Raw genomic sequence first — 18318 nt, 5'->3', positions numbered from 1 at the left:
AGAAGGGGGAAAAAAACCCCAAACTCCAACCACTTCCACCTTGGCTGTTTTGAAAAATGTTTGCATGGGAACTGTTAAGTTCTTTCTTGACTCGTAAATGACATTACCTGGTTTGGGGTTTGTTTGTTTGTTTTGCAGGTAGTTTTGTGAGAACCATTTTGCAGCCTGCCATAAGGTTAATGGAAAGTGAAGCTGCTGCTGTGATTTCAGAAGGAGCAGGATGTGTTTTCCAGTGTTCTGCAGAAGCAGTTGGATTAGATAGTTCTCTTACAAACCTTACAGCTGTGGAAGATGCTTCCAAAGGCTGGCCAGCCATTGCTCGCAAAACAGAGGACATGGAAACATCACACCAGGGAGAAAATGCAGAATTTTCCTTTCTAATAGTAAATGATAAACAAGGAGACAAGCAACTTTTTGTGGATCTAGGTAAATAAGCGATTCTAAACCTCTCTGGGATGCAACAAAGGTTAAGAAATTAGATGTTCCTTAATCTTTGATTACAGACAGTGTTATTGTTGTCCCTACGGTCAGGATTTAAACCAAATACAATACGTGCTGAAACTGTGGTAAAAAATGCTGTACTTTGAAGGAGCCTCAGATTCTTGATCCATGGAACTTCTTATATTTGATGATTTTGTTCTGAAGTTTGAAGGAACTCTTGCCACACAAGACTCTCTAATTAGTTCTGTTCTAAGGAGTTAGTGATCCTATTTGGAATAAAGGAGGATAGTATATATTGCATTTTTGTAATTGCAGTTCAATTAGAAGTTGCTTAATTATGGAACAGGTCTTACAGATGTGGCCTTCTGTATTGTTCTACATGTATGAATTGACCCTTCTTCCCCTGCTTGGAATGGCAGTTGTTAGGTTTAAATGACAGAATAATAGAAATTTTGGGTTGCGCACTTCAAGCCCCAGTTGTGCCTAGCCTGTTCATGACGCCCATAGTCAAACTACAGTTTGAAAGTTTCACCTTTCTCCATCCCCATATCTGGTTTCTCTGGTGTCTCTGCGAAATGAAAATAGCTTAGCACGCTTTTGTACAGGGGTGGCTTATGTGCTTGAGGACTGTTCATCATGTTTTTTTTCTCAGACTTCTCTGAAGAACCACCACTTCCTCAAATTCTTCTCATAAAATTCAGGGTCATTTTTATTGCTGGCCTCTGCCGTATGTCTGATATGTTGAAATGTAACCGCAAAGTTGGCCCTGTAATAGGGTTCCCATTGCTGATTCAGAAGGATTACTTTGCACCTATGCTCAAAATACCTTTGAACATATTAATGAATGGAAATTAAAGAAAAACAAATTGTTCACTGTGTTACTTTACCTTTTAAGAATTTGATGTTAGTCCCCCAAAATTAACCATCCTCAGTATTTATGTTACACACATTACCTCAAAACTGGAAGGCTAAAATCAAAATAGCTGGAATACTGAGTTACATCACGAGCCTGCAGTGACAGAAAGATGTGACATTCTTGTATCAGATCTTTTAATTCCTTTACTGTCATGAACGTTAAATGTAACCCACAAATAATACACCCACCTCCCCAATACATTCGTAAGCAGATTAGGCGACGTTTATGATACCTAATCTTTTTTTGTTGCTTGTTTTCCTGATACATACTTCACAGTGTACTACACCAAGTGGTGACTGGTATGCATAACCCAGGAAGCTTCATGAGTATCAAGTACTTGCTGGTAGAATAATTGTGTAGCTTTTTATGCTCAGCTGTATTTCACAAAGTTAATGAGAAAGCACCTTTTTTTTTAATATACTGAAAAAAACTTTTAGCAGTTATAATGTCGAAAGGATTAAAATGCCTATGGAGACATGTTGAGTGTCTTATATAACATAAAAATGTGGATGTGTACATGATCTTGCTTTGTTGCATTCCTTCTACGGGAGGTGAGCTGAAGTCAGCAAGAGTTTTTGTCTATTCCTTAGATCTTTAGCTGGGTCTAAGGAAAATTGTTTAATTTACTAGCACTAATTATCTAAAATCCTAGCCAGCATTGTTATGTTAAGATTTATTTGTTTTCCTGTAGGAGTTTATACAAGGAATAGAAATTTCCGGATGTATAAATCATCAAAAGCAGGAAAAAATGTGATTCTGAAGATAGCAGAGGATAATAAGTTTGTCCCTAACTGTGAAGAGAATGTTTCCTTAGAAGAAGCGTATTTTCTTTCCTCTTTGGTCTGCAACATCAGGTAATTGTTTGATTCCGGTACCTGTTTACTTGCATACCAGATCTCCCATTGGGTACAGATACCTCCTGAGGCTGGATCCTGGTACATAAAATAATCAAGTTTTCTGTATCTAACTAAACCTCTGATATGTCTTGCGCTGCACCGACCGTATCTTAAGATGACCCTAATCATTACTGCAGCAGAAAGAATGTTAAAATGGTACATCCACCTGTATGATATTATGTACAATATTTTTATTACAAACATACTTGCTATGACTTCAGTTTTTATATCCTGAAATGTTCATTGTCTTGACCTGACACCAGTAGCCCTGCAGCACACACCGTGCAGTGTATTCAGATCACAGGTATCAGCTGAGACTGTCACAAACATGGATGAGAAATTCTGTGTTGAATTTAGCCTTCTGTGATCATCTGGCCTCCAGTTAGTAATATGGCAAGGAAAAGCAGTCCATTGCAGGAAGCAAACCAAATAAGGTTGAAATGTTTCAAAGGGTACGTATGCATAAATATTACACCTAGAGCAATTCTGCAGTGGACCAGAGAGTGCTGGGTCCTGGCAGTTTTGCCAGGAAACAGATTTTGCTGTTCTGAAGGAGGAAACCCTGCCCTCTGGTAGTGTAAGCCAGAGGAAACTCTCAGAATGAGAGGAAAAAGTGCAATAGGGATAGTGAACAGTAGCATACAGAAATACAGCGTGGCGGAGGCTGACAGGGTCCCCTGGAAGCCATCTGGTCCGACCCCCTGCTCCAATAGGGCCAGCTGGAGACGGTGGCCCAGGACTATGTTATGTTACGCCACCCTGTTATGGTTATGCTACACTATGTTATACCATGCTCTGTTCAGCTGTAAGAATCACACATTTTCCTTTGTATTCTTGCTTTTCTTCAGAATGAAGGATGACACAAAAGTTCTGTCATCGGACTTTTCAGAGGAGAGAAAAATGTCTGCTTTTTTAAACAATAAAACTACCAGAAGCATTAGAGGTACTGCAAGTCTCTTCTACTCTATAGAACAAAAGTACTTTTAAATTAGATGTGTTTTACACACCTGATAACCTCTAGGAGTGCTTTTCTTCAGCCCTCTTTCTGCAGGAGGCCAAGTACAGCTGTATTGAAGGGTGCTCTGCAGCACCTGAATGCCACCGACCCTCCTCTCCCGCTCCCATAGCTGTCCTGCTTCATCCCAGTTCCTTCTGTACCTTGGGGACGGGGAGGGTACCATTTAAAGAGCTACAGCAAATTAAGAGTAGATTTATCCCTGGTTTTATCTAATGATTTGGTCCGAGTCATCTACATTTTCTGTTTGTGGTCTATATATAATGTGTAACAATTACGTATTACACTGACAAAACCAGTACCGGTATGTAACTGTAGTCTCTGTTTTAACAGATCCCATGGAAGGTTATCAGGATTCACCATATCCAGAAATTGATTATTTCGTTCGCTCTTTGGTTAATAAAGATGGGGTACAAGGAGGTAAAGACCACTTTACTATTTACAAATGACTGTTCTGCAGCAGTATTTTTAAATATTTTTTTTTTCACCCCCACCCAGGGATACGACGATGGAATTATTTCTCTTTGGAAGAAATCCTTGTATATGATATTTATGGTTACCGTTGGTGTGAAAATATTGGAAGAGCTCACAAAAGTAACAACATAATGTAAGTTCTTTAACTGCTCGCTACTCACTTTAAAACAACCTTTTTCCTGCTCAACTGTTATTGTAGAAAAATGCTGAAAAACTTTTGTGGATAGAATCAGCACCAGTTACAATTTCTCCTCTCTTGCTCTGTGGGGATACAATGTTTGGTTTTTTTTAAAAAAAAAAAACCACAACCAACCTCCCCACCTAAATTTACTTTGTGATAACTGAACCTGTATTTCTAATATCTCTACGAAGTAATCTTCATGCTATTTAAAATATGGACCTACAGATGCTACAATGTTAAAGCTATTAAGTGGTACTATGCTTTGATTCTTCTTCACTAGGAAGCTGAGTAATCAGAAGAGAAAGAAAACAGACCACTTTTAAATTCATTTACAGTGCATCTTAAATTATTCTTATGTTACTAAAATGACAAAGGTAACTCCTGCCACCAATTCAGTCGAGTTTTCCTAGTGACTCTACAAGGATGCGGACTTCTTACAGTTTTAGCAAAATAAGTGTTGAAAAGTTAGGGTTTTTTTAGTTGTCATTAGAATTGCAGTATATCATTAGTAGAAATATTTTAACCTCAGAATAATTGTATATAACATCTAAAGTTACTGAAAGATAAGGAATGTGTTTTTGAGAAATATAGGTATTAAAAAAAACCCACCCCACAGCCACTAGTCTAGATGAACTTGGCGTTCCTAAAGCAAGTTGCTTGAAGCTTGGTGTTTCTAAAGCACAGCTGAAGACGCTCAGCTGTCTTACCAGTTGACAAGAAATACTGATGTTATCTGGCTTTCATAATGAAATTATCTGTAACAGCAGCAGCAAGAAAATCTTATCTTACAGTTTGGTCCCACATACTAATCTTACCTTAATGTCTTTTTCTTCCAAACTTAATGTAATGAAGTTAACTAAATTTCACTTCTGAATGTTAGTCTTAAAAATATATTTCTTTTAACTTAAGAAGCCTGAAGTTTATTGAAAAAAATAACAGACTGTACAAAAAACCCTATGTAATAAGTATGTCAGAGTATGAATGCAATATCCATAAATGGGGACAAATGAAACCTGTTCAGTTAGCATCAAGGTTTCCTACTGTACGCATTCACTTCACTAAAAACTAAATTATTTCATTCTTAGGATTCTGGTAGATCTAAAGAAGGAAGTCTGGTATCAGAAGTGTCACGACCCAGTCTGCAGAGAAAAAAACTTCAAATCACAAAGTATGTATGCTGAGATTTCAAAGCCCTTATACTTAATACTTCTTGGAATGTTAACTTTACTTAAATGCAATGTATTTGATCTAGGTTTTCCATTACCACCTTGGATACGTCTCCCTTTTCTTTTCAAAGAGGTATGTTTTTGCCCTATTGATACACTAAAGTTCTCGTGAGTAAAGCTGTCCCTGGGTCATTGAAAGTCTCCACTAAGGCAGTCTGTGGGGCTCCATACAGTAATTACACTGGTATAGAATAGCTCCCCAGAGCAGCTGTACTGGTGTGGTAGCTCCATATATTAATTTTTAAGTTCTCCAGCAGATATGGCACCAAAACTGTCAGCACAGCTAAAGCTATTGCAGTAACTTAACTTCACCTGGGACTAAAGGTTTTCTTCTGTTTTGATCTGAACAGCAATTCCTGGTGCATGAATCACTTTCAGATCAGAGCAGTTAAAGGTATGGAGACCATTTTCATATGGAATAAATAGTATTCTTGTTTCTAAAAGGAAGAAGAGTATACACTAATGGATGAAAGGGTCAACAAAGAAGAAAACATAAAACCACATTCAAATGTGTCAGGCTTGTCAAACAGCTCAGGATCTCTAGAAAAAAGCTTGTCTCAAGGCTTCCTCTTGTCAGACAGTGAGTGGGACAATGCAAGCGATGATGCCTGTTTCCTAGAAGCTACTGAAGATGTGGAACTAGCTGAAGCTGCAGATGATAGTCTGAATTGTTCCATGGAAGAAATTCCTGATGAAGTTCTTTTGGAAGCTTTAAGGAAGCAGGACACTTGCCATAAAGGCAGCAGCTAACCACAGACATGTCTAGCAAAGAGACCGCTAGCACTGAGACCTGCTTTAAAATAGCATGCGTATTGCATGCCTTCTGTGAAAGATACTGTGATGTAGTTCAGAAATGCTCTTCCAGAGCTGTATGACAAAGAACTGAATAACAAGTATCCTCAACAACTGGATGATCTTCAAGAAGCATGTGGAGGTCATGGAAGATCACATGGGGGCTGAAGAGTACTGGACTGAAAGCTCGTCACAAATGCTGCGCCAACTTCAGCACTTTTAATGCTCACTGCTGTGCAGTTTCTATTTTCTTAGCTCTATGTCCAAGTTTTACTGATAAAGCAAGTAAAATAGATTTCTTTACTTCCAGAACTGGGAGGAAATTATTTATTTCAAATGCAAATTTAATAGAAAGATTTGTCTATCAGTAGTTCAACCAATGACTGTGTTCTCTTTTAAAAGTATATATTGCTTTCAAGATCACATGGCTTTAATAGCCCAAGATTAAAAACTAACATTGTTAACAAAGCACAGGAGAGTTCTACTAGTTCAACTGGAATTGCTATTTTACTATAATCTCACTGATATTCTGGGTAAGTTCTCATGTGGACTATTTGACAATAGAAAGATACAATCTGACTAATTCACTGACTTCTTTTAAATACTGAAGCAAAATACAGCAACAAAGATTAAACAAGCTCTAAGCACTGACCATTCTAATAATTGTTCCTGACGAACAACAAAAAGTTTATTAAAAACACTTAATGTTTCTTTGATAGTTGCCCTCTTTGTACAGTCAGAGCCTCTTCCAGTTTCATGTTGATATTTTGGAAGTGTCTTTCTGCTCCTAGAATTCTCCGCGACTCCACCAGAAGAGCAGGTAGGCTGGAAACTCCATACTGTTGTTAAGGAAACAAAATTATAAGGCAATGTTTTTAATTCTTGGAAAAAACATTTACATATCTGTATTTATTTCTCCTCTATCTGAAGTGATACAATGTGATTTTTAAAAGTAAAGAACCAACATCATTAGAGAGTCTTCCAAAATGAGAGGATTTCCTTACACATGGCAGGCATGTAGCATCGTCAACAGAAAACACCACACCAGGTCCTGAGCCACAGTGAAAGGGGAAGGAGTTCTAAGACTACATGAGAAGTTAATCTGGTCACAGAATACAGGCACTGTTCTTAGCATTAAATACCTTTCAGAACAGACACACACGTACCAGAGCTTTTCCTACCTTTGAACAATGGCAACAAAGGAAATTGATTACATGTTTCTCACTGTTAATCTTTCTTCAGTTTCTCTAAGAAAATATTAGACCTGAGGACAACCATTACACTTTTATGTCCTCTGAATTCCTTGACATAGACAGCAAGGTAGCAGATTCCTCCCTGAAGTACTTTAGTTTCCAACATGAGACCAAAAATGAGTGAGATACTGCAGTACAGTTACAGCGATGATGCTCAAGTTGCTTCCACAGAGACAATTAACAAAATACTGCTAAAACATTAATAGAAATGCTCAGGGGGAAGAAAAAGAGGAGGGGCTGATCCAGAACAGTTCAGAAGCACAAGCAAAATATGTACTTACTATCACTTTTCCGTGTGGGTTTTCTTCTCTGTAATCCAAACAGTCTTGCCGTAGTTCCTTTAAATCAGTAAGTAATTCAGTTGCCTGCCTCAAGGAAGATTTCCTTTCCTGTAGCTCAGCATATTCTCTTTGTAGTTGTATCAGTTGTGGATCAGCTCTGAAAAAGATAAAGGCTTTGATGACTGTTTCTGCATGATTTTTTCAGGAGTAACTGAACATATTTCTTCTGAAGAAGACTTTAAGGGAAAGGTTGGTCAGAAATACAAAGCATAGGTTAGTATAACATACTGTTTGATTACAATAACCAGCATATTATTTAAAGAGGAGCACAGGTCCAACTCTACAAAAAAAAAAAAAAATCTATCTGAACTTTTTTCCACATCTCACTTTTGAGTCTGACAAAATAGCCACTCTCTCTTAAGCACTTCAGTTTTTCAAGTGAAGTTTCTGAAGTACCCAGTGTTCTGCTTCTGCACACACTTGCATGCAGGCTGAGGTGTTCAGTGTTTATGCTGAAGCATACTCAGGATCTACAAACTAGATACGCCTCTGCCTCGGTAAACCGGGGGGCTCAATCTGTTAAACTAGCACTCCAAAAACTGAACACCAACATTTAACAGTGTTGCAGCAAAAAAGCTTTAAGATGATCAAAGGATTAAAACACAACAAATGAAAAACATGAAGACAGCTTTCAATCTGTGAGGGGGTTCAAACCCATACTGTGGGGTGCCTTTAACTGGTTCTTTGAGTGAAGTTTGTCTGTAGTACTGCAAAGAAAGATGACTCTCATGGCCACTGAGAAAGGGCTTTTAACCTGCCTTTGAAGATCCAAGCCCATGGTTCCCCAGAGTTAACTAACCTAGCTTCAGTATAAAGCTTGTCATCAGTAACCAACTGGATTTTGCTGAAGTCTAATGGTTCTTCCAAGGAACATAACTTTGGTGTTGTGTATCTAAATGATAATCGAGATTAACACCAAGTTCGAGAAGGGGAATTGTGTGGCCACACAAGATGGAAGCAAACCATGTACTCAGAGGCATCCCTGCCAAATTGCACCAGTGAAATACGTTCTCCTACTTGAAGACCAAAAGAGCCCTCTGTATTACTTTGTAGATTTGTGATTCATCACCTGTGCCATTCCAGCTGGAACATTAATGTTTTCCTTATCAACGCATGGTCTGAACTACCATCCCAGTTACCAGCTAGCTAAGAGAACTTGCAGAATTCACTATCTAGGCAACTGAAACATGGAACGGAGAGATTATCCTGAGTTTTTGTAAAAACAGCAATACCAAACAGAAGTAGAGTTTCATCAAAGTAAAATGAAAGAACAAAAAAAAGAGTTACTCTCACTTCTGAGTTACGAAATACCAGACTCCTTAAGTTCTTCAGGCTATTATTGTGCATCATTAGAAACATACCCAATTAGCTCTTCTCTGACTTGCAACAGTCCCTGCCTTTTCTTTTTGATGTCCATTATCACCTGAAACAAATAGTGAGGAAAGTCCTTGAAACAGTTTCTGTAACTTCAAAGGCAAGCAACTCAGATTTTGCTGGCTTTTTTCCTTTGAGGTTTTATGCTTCTGATTCTGGGGGTGGAAGATTCCAAGATACAAATGTGAAATATGGCAGTTTATAAGGCCTGGTATTTTAAACACTTTAACACTCTTTAAAATGTCACGCTCTCATCTCCATCCAAAATTTCTCTTAAGGAACACTGGATTTACAAGCATACAAAAGGAGTTTGTGACATTTGGAACTCAAGCATGACCAACTCTAGCAGGTGTTTGTTTCTGTTTTAAAAATGCAGACTAATAAGAACGTATGCTCAGTATGATTGCCATAACTACAGAACTAAGCATAATTAAGGTTTAATACAACAGCCAATTAAAAAAAAAACCCAACAACAAAACCAAACCAAAAACCAACCCAAAACTAGTAATAAATTTTAAAATCAGATTGGTAGTTGCTAAATTTAACAAAAGTATAAGAGGCAAAACGGGGGTAACTGAGTGGCTGTGAATGCTAGATGCGTATTAAAATTTTCATTTTACATACAGAGTAGCTTACCATATCACCTCAAAAAACCAAGACTTTAGCACATTAATTGCCTCCTCCCAGAATAAGCTTTCTGTTGACTTTACTTGTTAAAAGTTAGTTAAAAGTAACTACCATTAAAAGCTATTTTGTAATCAAAAAGTTTGTGGAAGAGGTTAATCTGAGCAGAAAGCCTCTGGCAGACAGTGCCTAACCTGCTCTTAAATATCCCTGCTGTAGGGCATCCACCTCTCTCCTGATGAAACCACTGCAATGTTTTTCTACTCTTACAATTGTTCCTTCTCCTGTCGACACTCCCGTTGCATTTTTGGTCAACTACTACTCACTCTGAACAAAGAGAGGAATTGCCTTTCTCTAAACAAAAATTTTGCATATATTTAAGGAATGCAGCTCCCTTAGACTTCTCTCCATTAAACTAAGCAATCCAATTCTGTCCTCACAGGTCACCATCTTTGCTGCTCTCCTAGATTTTATATTCACCTATGGTTAGCTCTCTATATTTAATTGGCTCTCCAGAGGCATCACCAGTGCTCATTAAAAAAAAGAGAAATTCACATCCATAGATACCTACACACCCTAATAATGTGCATTCCTTCTTTTTACACCAGTATAGCAGTGTACATATAGAGTTTGTGAGCCATCGTATTTGCTCAGATTTTTTCCAAAAAACCTCTGGTGGTTCCCTACCCTCCATTTGTGCAGTTGATTCTGTAGTACAGTACACTTTTTATGAACTATTTTATTTCTTCTAGTCAACTTCTTGAAGTGTCAATACCCACCTCTGTACGCTGTACAATCTAGTGATATATATGTATTTACCTTAGCATTTTTTTTCTTCATATTCTTTAATTCCTGGACCTCCGCTATCTACAGAGGAAAAGAAGAATTACAGATTTGACTACGGGGATCTTGATTTCATCGCTGTTCTCCTAAAAACATGGCTGCAAAAATGACTTTGGAATGACATAAAAAGCTATTTAAAAAAAAACAACACTGGTTCAAAGGAAGATGACAAGTATATCAATTCTTTCCTCTCCATACCAGAGGAAGACCGCTGCACAAAATTAGTCATCTTGGACCGGTTTGTGCAAGTAATACTCTTGTAGCAATTAGAACAATTAAGCTAGGTAATACTACACTATAATTTTATATGAAATGTATAAATCTAGTAATTTTAAAACTCACCCATTCTGATGAATCACTTAGAAGTATAGTTTTAGTACTTATCCGTTGTACTTACCACAACTCCTATGAAGTTCTTTGTTTACTCATTGTAATTAGTGAGAAGAAATCTTGGTCTTCCAGGCTAGTAAGCTTTGTACAGTTAGGTTCAAACTGTTTATTAAAAAAGGATCGTTTTCCCTGAACTATGTTAGAGGCCTTAGTCAGGCCTCTACACAAGAGTCACTGAGACGCAGTATAAAGATTAAATCACCAAATCAAATTCAAATTATGCAGCTCTCCAGTTTTACTACGTAATGCTTTAGATATGACAAATATTAATGTTGCCCTGTTCACAAAAGCTGACAATTTTGCAACATACTTGCGTGACAGCAGCGCTGTGTCTAAAGACAATTCTCATGATAGCAAGCACAGAGGCTGCACACAACAAACTGTTTTAGTATTATTTATCCTGACAAGAGATTAGAAAGTTTAAAGTATCATAAAATAAATGTGTAAAGGACAATATAAAACCATAGGCATTTTGACTGCAATGTAATATACAGCTCTTATAATCGCTAGCACAAAATTGATTTTATTTACGGTGTACTTACAAGATCGGTGATTTGCTCCTTGAAAGCAGAACAGAAGCCATCGATAGCTTTTCTGCACACGTTTGATTCTATGCTTTGTCTGGAAAATTCAGAGGAGGAAAACACAACCTATTTGGTTTAGTAAAGGAGAAATCTCATCCAAAAACATTCCTTTGAGTAATGAATAAAACACAAAGTTAAGCAGCTAGTAGCACAGACAGCTGCGGATCTTTCATGTACTAGCAACAGCTTAATTCCTATATAGGAAAACATCAGCCGAGATGTGTTGCTCTTTTGTTTGGAAAAATACCAAGTTCTTGGACACCACCTCAAGGTTGCATATTTCTATCAGAGAAACCTAACAATCATTAAAATAACATCAGAATGTAACCATGCAGTACCGCATTCCCTGAAGGACAGCCCATTAGCAAAAATGCAGGTCATTTGTTTTTAAAACTTTGAGTATTCAGCCATAGGAAAGCAGAATATTTACCTGTAATTTGCTGCTATCTTCTCAAATTCAGCCAGAACAACATCCAGTTCTGTAATATCTCTGGGAGATCTATTCAGCTTTTTGGGACACCAAACCTCTATAGAACACGGGCTCCCCCCTGAAACAGCAGAATAAATACAAGCATTGCACAATTCAGGTAAAATTCCAAAGTAATAGAAAAAATTTATTGCACCCACCATTAAAATAACCATCTAAAAGTAATAAATATCTTAATATGAAACTTGAGAAAAGGGAAATACTAATTATTCCATCTGCCTATGGCTGAGCAACTATGACAGACTTATCTGGGAACACTTTGGAATTTGGATGATCAATTACATACAACTTATTTCTCATTCTTTGTTAGTTCAAAAAAGTCCAGGAGCATGTTATTACACTTAACTGATAAACTATCCTGTGTACTGTAGATACAGCTGTTTGTGCTGTAAAAACTATTAGCCTGAGTTTGGGCAACCTGCATTACTCAGAGCATGATGAGTTGTTGTATCATATTTGCATACATTTTGTATTAATACCATACATGCTTAAAAAAACCCCTAGTATGATTAGCTAATTCCACAAAACCTTAAACCATGTTTCTTCACACACTCCCAAATGTAAATCTAGTACTTGAACGTGACAAGGTACAGTTGAAAGGAAGCAAGACGACACCTGAGAAACAGTTTCTCTATACCAAAAAAATGGCTCTGTCTTGAAGCTCCCCATCTCAAAGGTCTTTATACTGACAGCTGTGCCTTTGCTGTCAGGGGCACTCCAAGCTCTGCCCCACAGCCTGCTGCTCCAGGCTGCCAGACCAAGGGACATACTGAAGTGTCTTGCAGCTCCACACCGGCAGACCCAGGCTTCCCGCAAGGGATAACACACACCTATGCTTTACCCCTTCAGGGGAGTAGTAGGCAACCCCAGGGATGCAAACCATGGGGATTAGAGCTGAGCGGCACACCAGCTCCTCAATTTAACCATTGCTAATGAGTGCTTAGACCAAACAAACTAACACCTCCCATTTCTAGAAGCAGTATGCTGCTGCATATCAGAAATGAAAACCATTGAGTTATGGAAAAGCACTCATCTTGAATGAGGAAAAGCCATACAGGAGTTTTGAAGTCTACTTTACCAGAAGGATCTGACGTGTCCTTCTCTGAAGGCCGCTGCTTCTTTTTTGCCTGGAATTGAGTAATATTCAGAGTCTTCTGTGATATAAAAAGCAGATTAACTTCAAAAAAACCCTCTAGGTTTACTCATTTATAATTCTGAGAGATGGCAATTCAGCAGAACACACGAAAGTATTTGAACTTTTCATGACTGAAACGTCAGTAAGATTTACAAAGGGCTATTTTGCCAGAATCACAGGACAGTGATAATGCTGCTGAGGGACAGCAGCTGCCTGACTGCACTGACCGACTGATGCATCGGCCACTGGCCGATGTTTTAAGGAGCATAGGGTTCCTCGGTTCACCACAGTCATCGCCCAGTATTAGCAGTTCTGTGATCAACAATGCCTCCCTACCTTCCTTTTCACCCTCGTTCTATCCCAATTCCTTCTCTACTTAGAGTACTTCATGACATCACCACAAAGTAGTAATACTACAAGAGCGCTGCATACATACAGTTCACTGATGAAAGACCACTCCGTACTGAATTTTACAAAAGGATTTTCAACAATTCCAATGAATTTCAATATGTAAAAAATTTTCATGCGAAGTGCTGCATAGCTTCTTTTATCACAGGCCTACTTTCTCAGGTCTGCAGATAGTTAACTCTTCCTCCGTACGCCTGGAAGCTAAGTGGGCCAAAAGCATTCTACACTAATTGCAGTCTAAGTGTGGAAAAACACTCCTTCAAAACCAAGTGGTTTTTGTCTAATTCTAATATATATTCAAAATTAATTTTATCATTGAAAAATTCAATTCATTCATAAATATGTTCCTACTTCAACACTAAGCAAGTATGAGGGATTTATATGCCATGAAGGATGCCATTCTTTAAGAACAGACATTCCAGAGATATTTGAAAGAAAAGAACATATTCCCAAATCACAAGAGAACAGGCTATGTTACACAGGAGTACCTGGCTATTATATTCCCCATTGACAAGACAACTGTAGCTTTACATATTTCACTTGGCCATCCCACAGGAGTACTTTGAGGGTTCATTATTTGGGACACACTTAAGTACTAAGGAAGTACTAAGAAACAAATGAAAGGTCTTGCTCTCCCCGCCTCTCTAATGCAGGCATGGCAAAATGTAAGTTCAACTTAAATTGATTGATATACTCATGCAACTTTCTCTGTACCACAGTCTCCTTAAGGGATTCATCTTCAGGATCAGCTGTGCTGGATTTCTGAACATCACTATCAGACGCTTCCAAGTGATGGGTTTTTTTACTGGGAAAAGAAAAATACCCACGTTTATATACACTGAGAAAGAATGATCTTCAACCATGTAAACAACAAAATCTTAGGTCCTGGGGAACATTTTGTATTGCCGTGTCGTTCAGTTTGTGTCTCCTGAACCAGCTACATTAAAAGTTGCAAATGGTATATAAAGGGAATAGAGTCTTTATCCCTCACCAGCAATCCTTACAACAATTAGAAATCCATTACTAACTGACCTCTGGGACAGCCATGTTGTTTTGAGGAGAAACTTTGAAACAGAAACAAAATTATTACTGAGGATATTTTAGCAGGAAAGGAGAAGGCTTTCTTGGTGGTGGGGTGGGGTTAGAAATCAAAAAACAAAGAAACACACTCTCATACAAGCTCTATTATTGTCTTGCTATTTCTTCCAGGTAAGAACTATTTCAGATCTAAACCAAATTTTATTTAATAAATGAGACACATACTAAAACTTGTATTAAAATATTTTTAAAATTTATTTTCTTTGTTACATATAGTTTAAGTGGCTTTTACCTATTCTTCATTTTTTTGACTTTTTAACTTTAAAAACATCAGTATTTAGAGGACTAATTAATATCTCACAGAGACACTTTAAAATCTTTTCATTTGAAGAAAGAAAAGAATACAGTAAGTACTTAAATCAATGTATTGCTTGCAAAAAGCAAATGCTAATTTCTTCTCCCATTTCTTTTCTACGTGCCCCAGTCTTACTTATTCTTTTGTTTTCTTATCTGGGAAATTTTAAATTAAAGCATCTTTTTAAACCTGACAAACAGAACTTTTTTTCCCGTTCAATCTGAAAATCTAAAGGTTAAATTAAATGCTGGCAATTTTATTTTTCACCAGACCTTCTTTCTTTATTTCTCCTTCGTGGAGCTGAAATGTGACTAATTGACTCGTTTTGTGAATGTTCCTCTCCGTAAGCATCCACAGCAGTACTGTGCAAAGGGTGATCTGTAAAGAATGGAAAACGAGCAGTATGAAAAGTTGCTCCCGCCTGTTCAGGCAAAGAGCACAGACACGCTAGCACTGCCTGCCATTCAGCACTTAGTTAGAATTTTTGTTGTTTGCATACTAATTAATACAAAGGAAGTCTTTTAAAAGAATTATTTAAGGATTAGGAAAAACATATATGGTGAAAAGCTTCATAGTTTCTATACTCATCCACCTGCTATTTCTTTACAAACTGAAAACAAAGGTACATGAAAGCTCAGCACATACATATGGCATATAGCAAGCAAAACCTTTTGTACTGTTTATTTAAAGTTTCTCTTTGTATGGCATACATCAATCTTCTTTATGTTTAAACAACTGCTTGCTAAATTTTACCTTTTTCTTTTTTTAACATGGATTTTTACCTGCTTTATTGGATGCTAAAAGAAGACAGTTACAGCTGCTACAGGAAGTTTGTAAATGTAGAATTCTTGAAGGTAGCCACCAGAATAGATTAAAACTCTGAGAACCTTATGGTTTTAGCCTGCCTTCCATAGTATATATTTCTTTTCTCAAGCGCATTGCCACAAAAATTTAGTGTTAGTGGGTATCCTTTACATAGTTTTTAACACATACCACAGAAGTGAGGAAAAGAAGAGCTTTTCATTTTGTGGACTTTCCTTTGTGACAACCCTTTTGCTATATTGTTCTTTATAGCTCATTTTCAATGCTGTTTCTAGTAGCTACATGTATTATTTCCATTATTTCCTTAGAGTAATAAATACTACAGCTGAGAAACAGCTCTTAGCATTTTCCCTACAACTTCTGATTACATGTTTTCAAAGACTTTTCTTAGCAATATTGACATAAGAGCTATATGTATTTAATAACAAAGAACATCACACAGGGACACATACTCCACCTAAACTGATTCTCTTCCAGTATACTGAGGCCTCATTGCACAAGCCCCATAGGGAGCATAAGAGTGGCTTTAATACTTCACCAAAAATAGTATGTTTTTTACATTATTTTTAAGTAGTACAACATCCCTGTGAACATCTAAGTTTGCTGCCATGCATACTCTTATAATAGCAACAAATTTCACTTCGTAATTTGTCTAATTTAACAGAGTAACTTAAAACATTGAAACGTCCGTTTAAAGTGTAAACTCTGACAGAATTGCCATGTTATATTGAGTGAAATTCTACCATTCAGACTATAAAACTTCAATAGCCAGTATTTTTCTATCAACTTTTACTTGCACATATCACAGCATTATTCTTGTTACTTCCTAAATAACAGAAAATAACACCACTCTCAAAAAAACCTCTGTCTCTCCCGCCCATAATTTTCCCTAGCAAGAAACCAATACCTCTTCCTAAATAAGCACTGCAATATTTTGCCCATATGGTTTGTTCACAGAAGTCATACATAGAACTACACTGAGGTTAATACTAACCAAATGAATCGTCAAGCTCCTCAAGTTGATTTCCTTCTGCTACCTTCAATATCCTTGAGACATCTGGTTCCTCAAGCGGAAGCGCTTTGCAGCGAGGATGGGAGTTGGCTTTGTGTTCCTGGATGTATGAAATGAATAGCTAGTTCGTCTAGCTTTTTGGGTGTAAATCAGATTAAGTATGACAATGAATTTCAAGAACGTTTGACTAGAAATACATTTAACCTGGACCATACTGACTGCTGAGCTACAATATAAAGCATTTGAAGTATGTGTTTTTCCTCAGGCTATCTTTTTTTTCCTCTTAAGAGGAGTGATGGTATAAAGTTGATATATTCTGCTGTTTGATACTATAATGTAGCATCAGCTTTCTCTTATTTTATAAAGCTAAGTGTATAAGCTTAGAAATCTTATAACAGTCTAATCTCTGGTTTCTGTGATGTGCGGCCTTTTTCTTTTCGGACATTAAAATATTTCTTCTTTCATCTCTGTATTACATGAACGTCCACCCTTGTCCAATTTAATGATTCTCACTTTAAAAAAAAATGAAAAGCTATGTGTAACTTCTTGTAAAAGGTGGAATATGCAAGTCCGGTGTTACACAGACACTTCCGTAAAGCAGAAGGGTAGGGGAGAACAGCACTAGTTTATTAAATATTTGTATGCGTGTCATTCAGACCCAAAGTGTGGGAGTAAATTTCCTCACTCCTTCGTGCGTGTGCACGGAAAGGGAATTACAAGAAAAAAACCCACCAACTTCCGGAACTTTTCATTTTGCTGGCACTTCGCGGCGCCTCACGGGGCGCCGAGTTTTGCCATGGTACCGAATAGACACTTCAAGCTGTTCTCTTTTATTTTACAAGACTGTTTTCAAACTTTTGCCTGTTTGAAAGTCAATGACCCATTCTGCCTGAAGATATACTAGTCCTAAAAGAAAAAAAAAAAAACCAGAAAAAGGGAAAACCCGCGCCCCCCAGACGCCGGCCAGCAGGGACGGCACGGCAGTGCTCCCAGCAGAGCCCCGCGTTACACCTACGCGTCCACCTCCAGAGCCGACGCCACAAAAGCACAGTAAAACAACAAAACACTCAACGTTTTAATTCTGCTCAGACTAGCAGAACTTACCTTTAATTTCTTTCCGGAATGATTTATCTTAATTTTCTTTTTTGAGGACATCTCACTACTCGGTATATACCGCCAAACATACAGCTGAGGGTAAAGGTACTGAAAAATTGCGCCCGATACAAATCTACTTCCTCTGCCTCAATACCTGGGAGAGAACGGGAAATCTTTTGTTAATTCTAATTATTATGCATAACTCGCCCTAAAAACGGTAAAACTCACTTTATTAGCCGAGCCCAACGCCTGACGTAGCACGTACAAGTTAGCAACGAGACATAAATGTTAGAACGATAAAGCAGCACCGCACATAACGCTATTTACGCCTCCACTTCTGCTCCCGAGCTGCCGTTTCCGTCCCGCCAGGAGGCCCCGGGCCGCCGCCGCCGCCCCGCCGAGCGCCAGGGGCCCGCCGAGGTCCGTCCCCGAGGGGGCAGAAACGGCGGGCGGCGACCCCACCGCTCTGCCCCGCCCCGCCCCGCCGCCAGACAGCGGCGGCCCCCGGTCCCGAGGGGGACCCACCGCCAGCAGCGCCGCCGCCTTCCCGCCGCCACTCAAACCGGGCGGGAAGGAGCGGGGAGGGGCGGGGCGGCGCCGGAAGGGGGTCTGTCAG

General features: G+C 38.3%; 2 protein-coding genes across 10 annotated transcripts in view; one reads left to right on the top strand and one right to left on the bottom strand.

Moving 5' to 3' along the window:
- PRIMPOL (primase and DNA directed polymerase) overlaps positions 1-6321 on the top strand; it is a 19712-nt gene extending 13391 nt beyond the window's left edge. For 3 of the 5 annotated variants that reach the window (XM_064449627.1, XM_064449628.1, XM_064449626.1), the window contains 8 exons: positions 139-426; positions 2049-2211; positions 3102-3196; positions 3602-3688; positions 3767-3875; positions 5009-5091; positions 5176-5222; positions 5594-6321. In XM_064449627.1, coding sequence (XP_064305697.1) covers positions 139-426; positions 2049-2211; positions 3102-3196; positions 3602-3688; positions 3767-3875; positions 5009-5091; positions 5176-5222; positions 5594-5899 — 1178 coding nt within the window. In that variant the 3' untranslated portion in view covers positions 5900-6321. Of the gene's footprint in view, positions 1-138; positions 427-2048; positions 2212-3101; positions 3197-3601; positions 3689-3766; positions 3876-5008; positions 5092-5175; positions 5223-5499 lie in introns of all 5 variants that reach the window. The other 2 variants (XM_064449629.1, XM_064449630.1) reach the window with 2 other exon arrangements.
- CENPU (centromere protein U) lies at positions 6255-18318 on the bottom strand. Of its 5 annotated transcripts, none has more exons than XM_064449631.1 (12): positions 18228-18318; positions 17712-17856; positions 16590-16707; positions 15046-15151; positions 14095-14185; positions 12916-12991; positions 11781-11898; positions 11309-11387; positions 10353-10400; positions 8897-8958; positions 7476-7632; positions 6255-6780 (listed from the first exon to the last, which is right to left on the bottom strand). In XM_064449631.1, exons 2-12 carry the CDS (start codon positions 17760-17762, stop codon positions 6643-6645), a joined length of 1044 nt encoding a protein of 347 aa, XP_064305701.1. In that variant the 5' UTR covers positions 17763-17856; positions 18228-18318; the 3' UTR covers positions 6255-6642. The 5 variants fall into 5 exon arrangements, with proteins under 5 accessions (XP_064305701.1, XP_064305706.1, XP_064305702.1 ...); XM_064449636.1 differs by having other exon boundaries at positions 12916-12964; XM_064449632.1 differs by lacking the exon at positions 18228-18318 and adding an exon at positions 18016-18183.

Source organism: Phalacrocorax carbo, chromosome 4, assembly GCF_963921805.1.
Source record: "Phalacrocorax carbo chromosome 4, bPhaCar2.1, whole genome shotgun sequence".
NCBI lineage: Eukaryota > Metazoa > Chordata > Aves > Suliformes > Phalacrocoracidae > Phalacrocorax > Phalacrocorax carbo.
Note: the sequence above shows the minus strand (reverse complement) of the source record. Positions and strands in the feature narration are given on the sequence as shown.

Bases quoted from the DNA above. Each gene is read 5' to 3' on its own strand.
- CENPU (XM_064449631.1), bottom strand. From the start codon at position 17,762: ATGTCCTCAAAAAAGAAAATTAAGATAAATCATTCCGGAAAGAAATTA. The intron at 16,708-17,711 runs GTAAGTTCTGCT...TCATACATCCAG, and splicing joins ATTCCGGAAAGAAATTAAAG to GAACACAAAGCCAACTCCCA. The intron at 8,959-10,352 runs GTAAATACATAT...TATTTGTTTCAG, and splicing joins TGAAGAAAAAAAATGCTAAG to GTGATAATGGACATCAAAAA.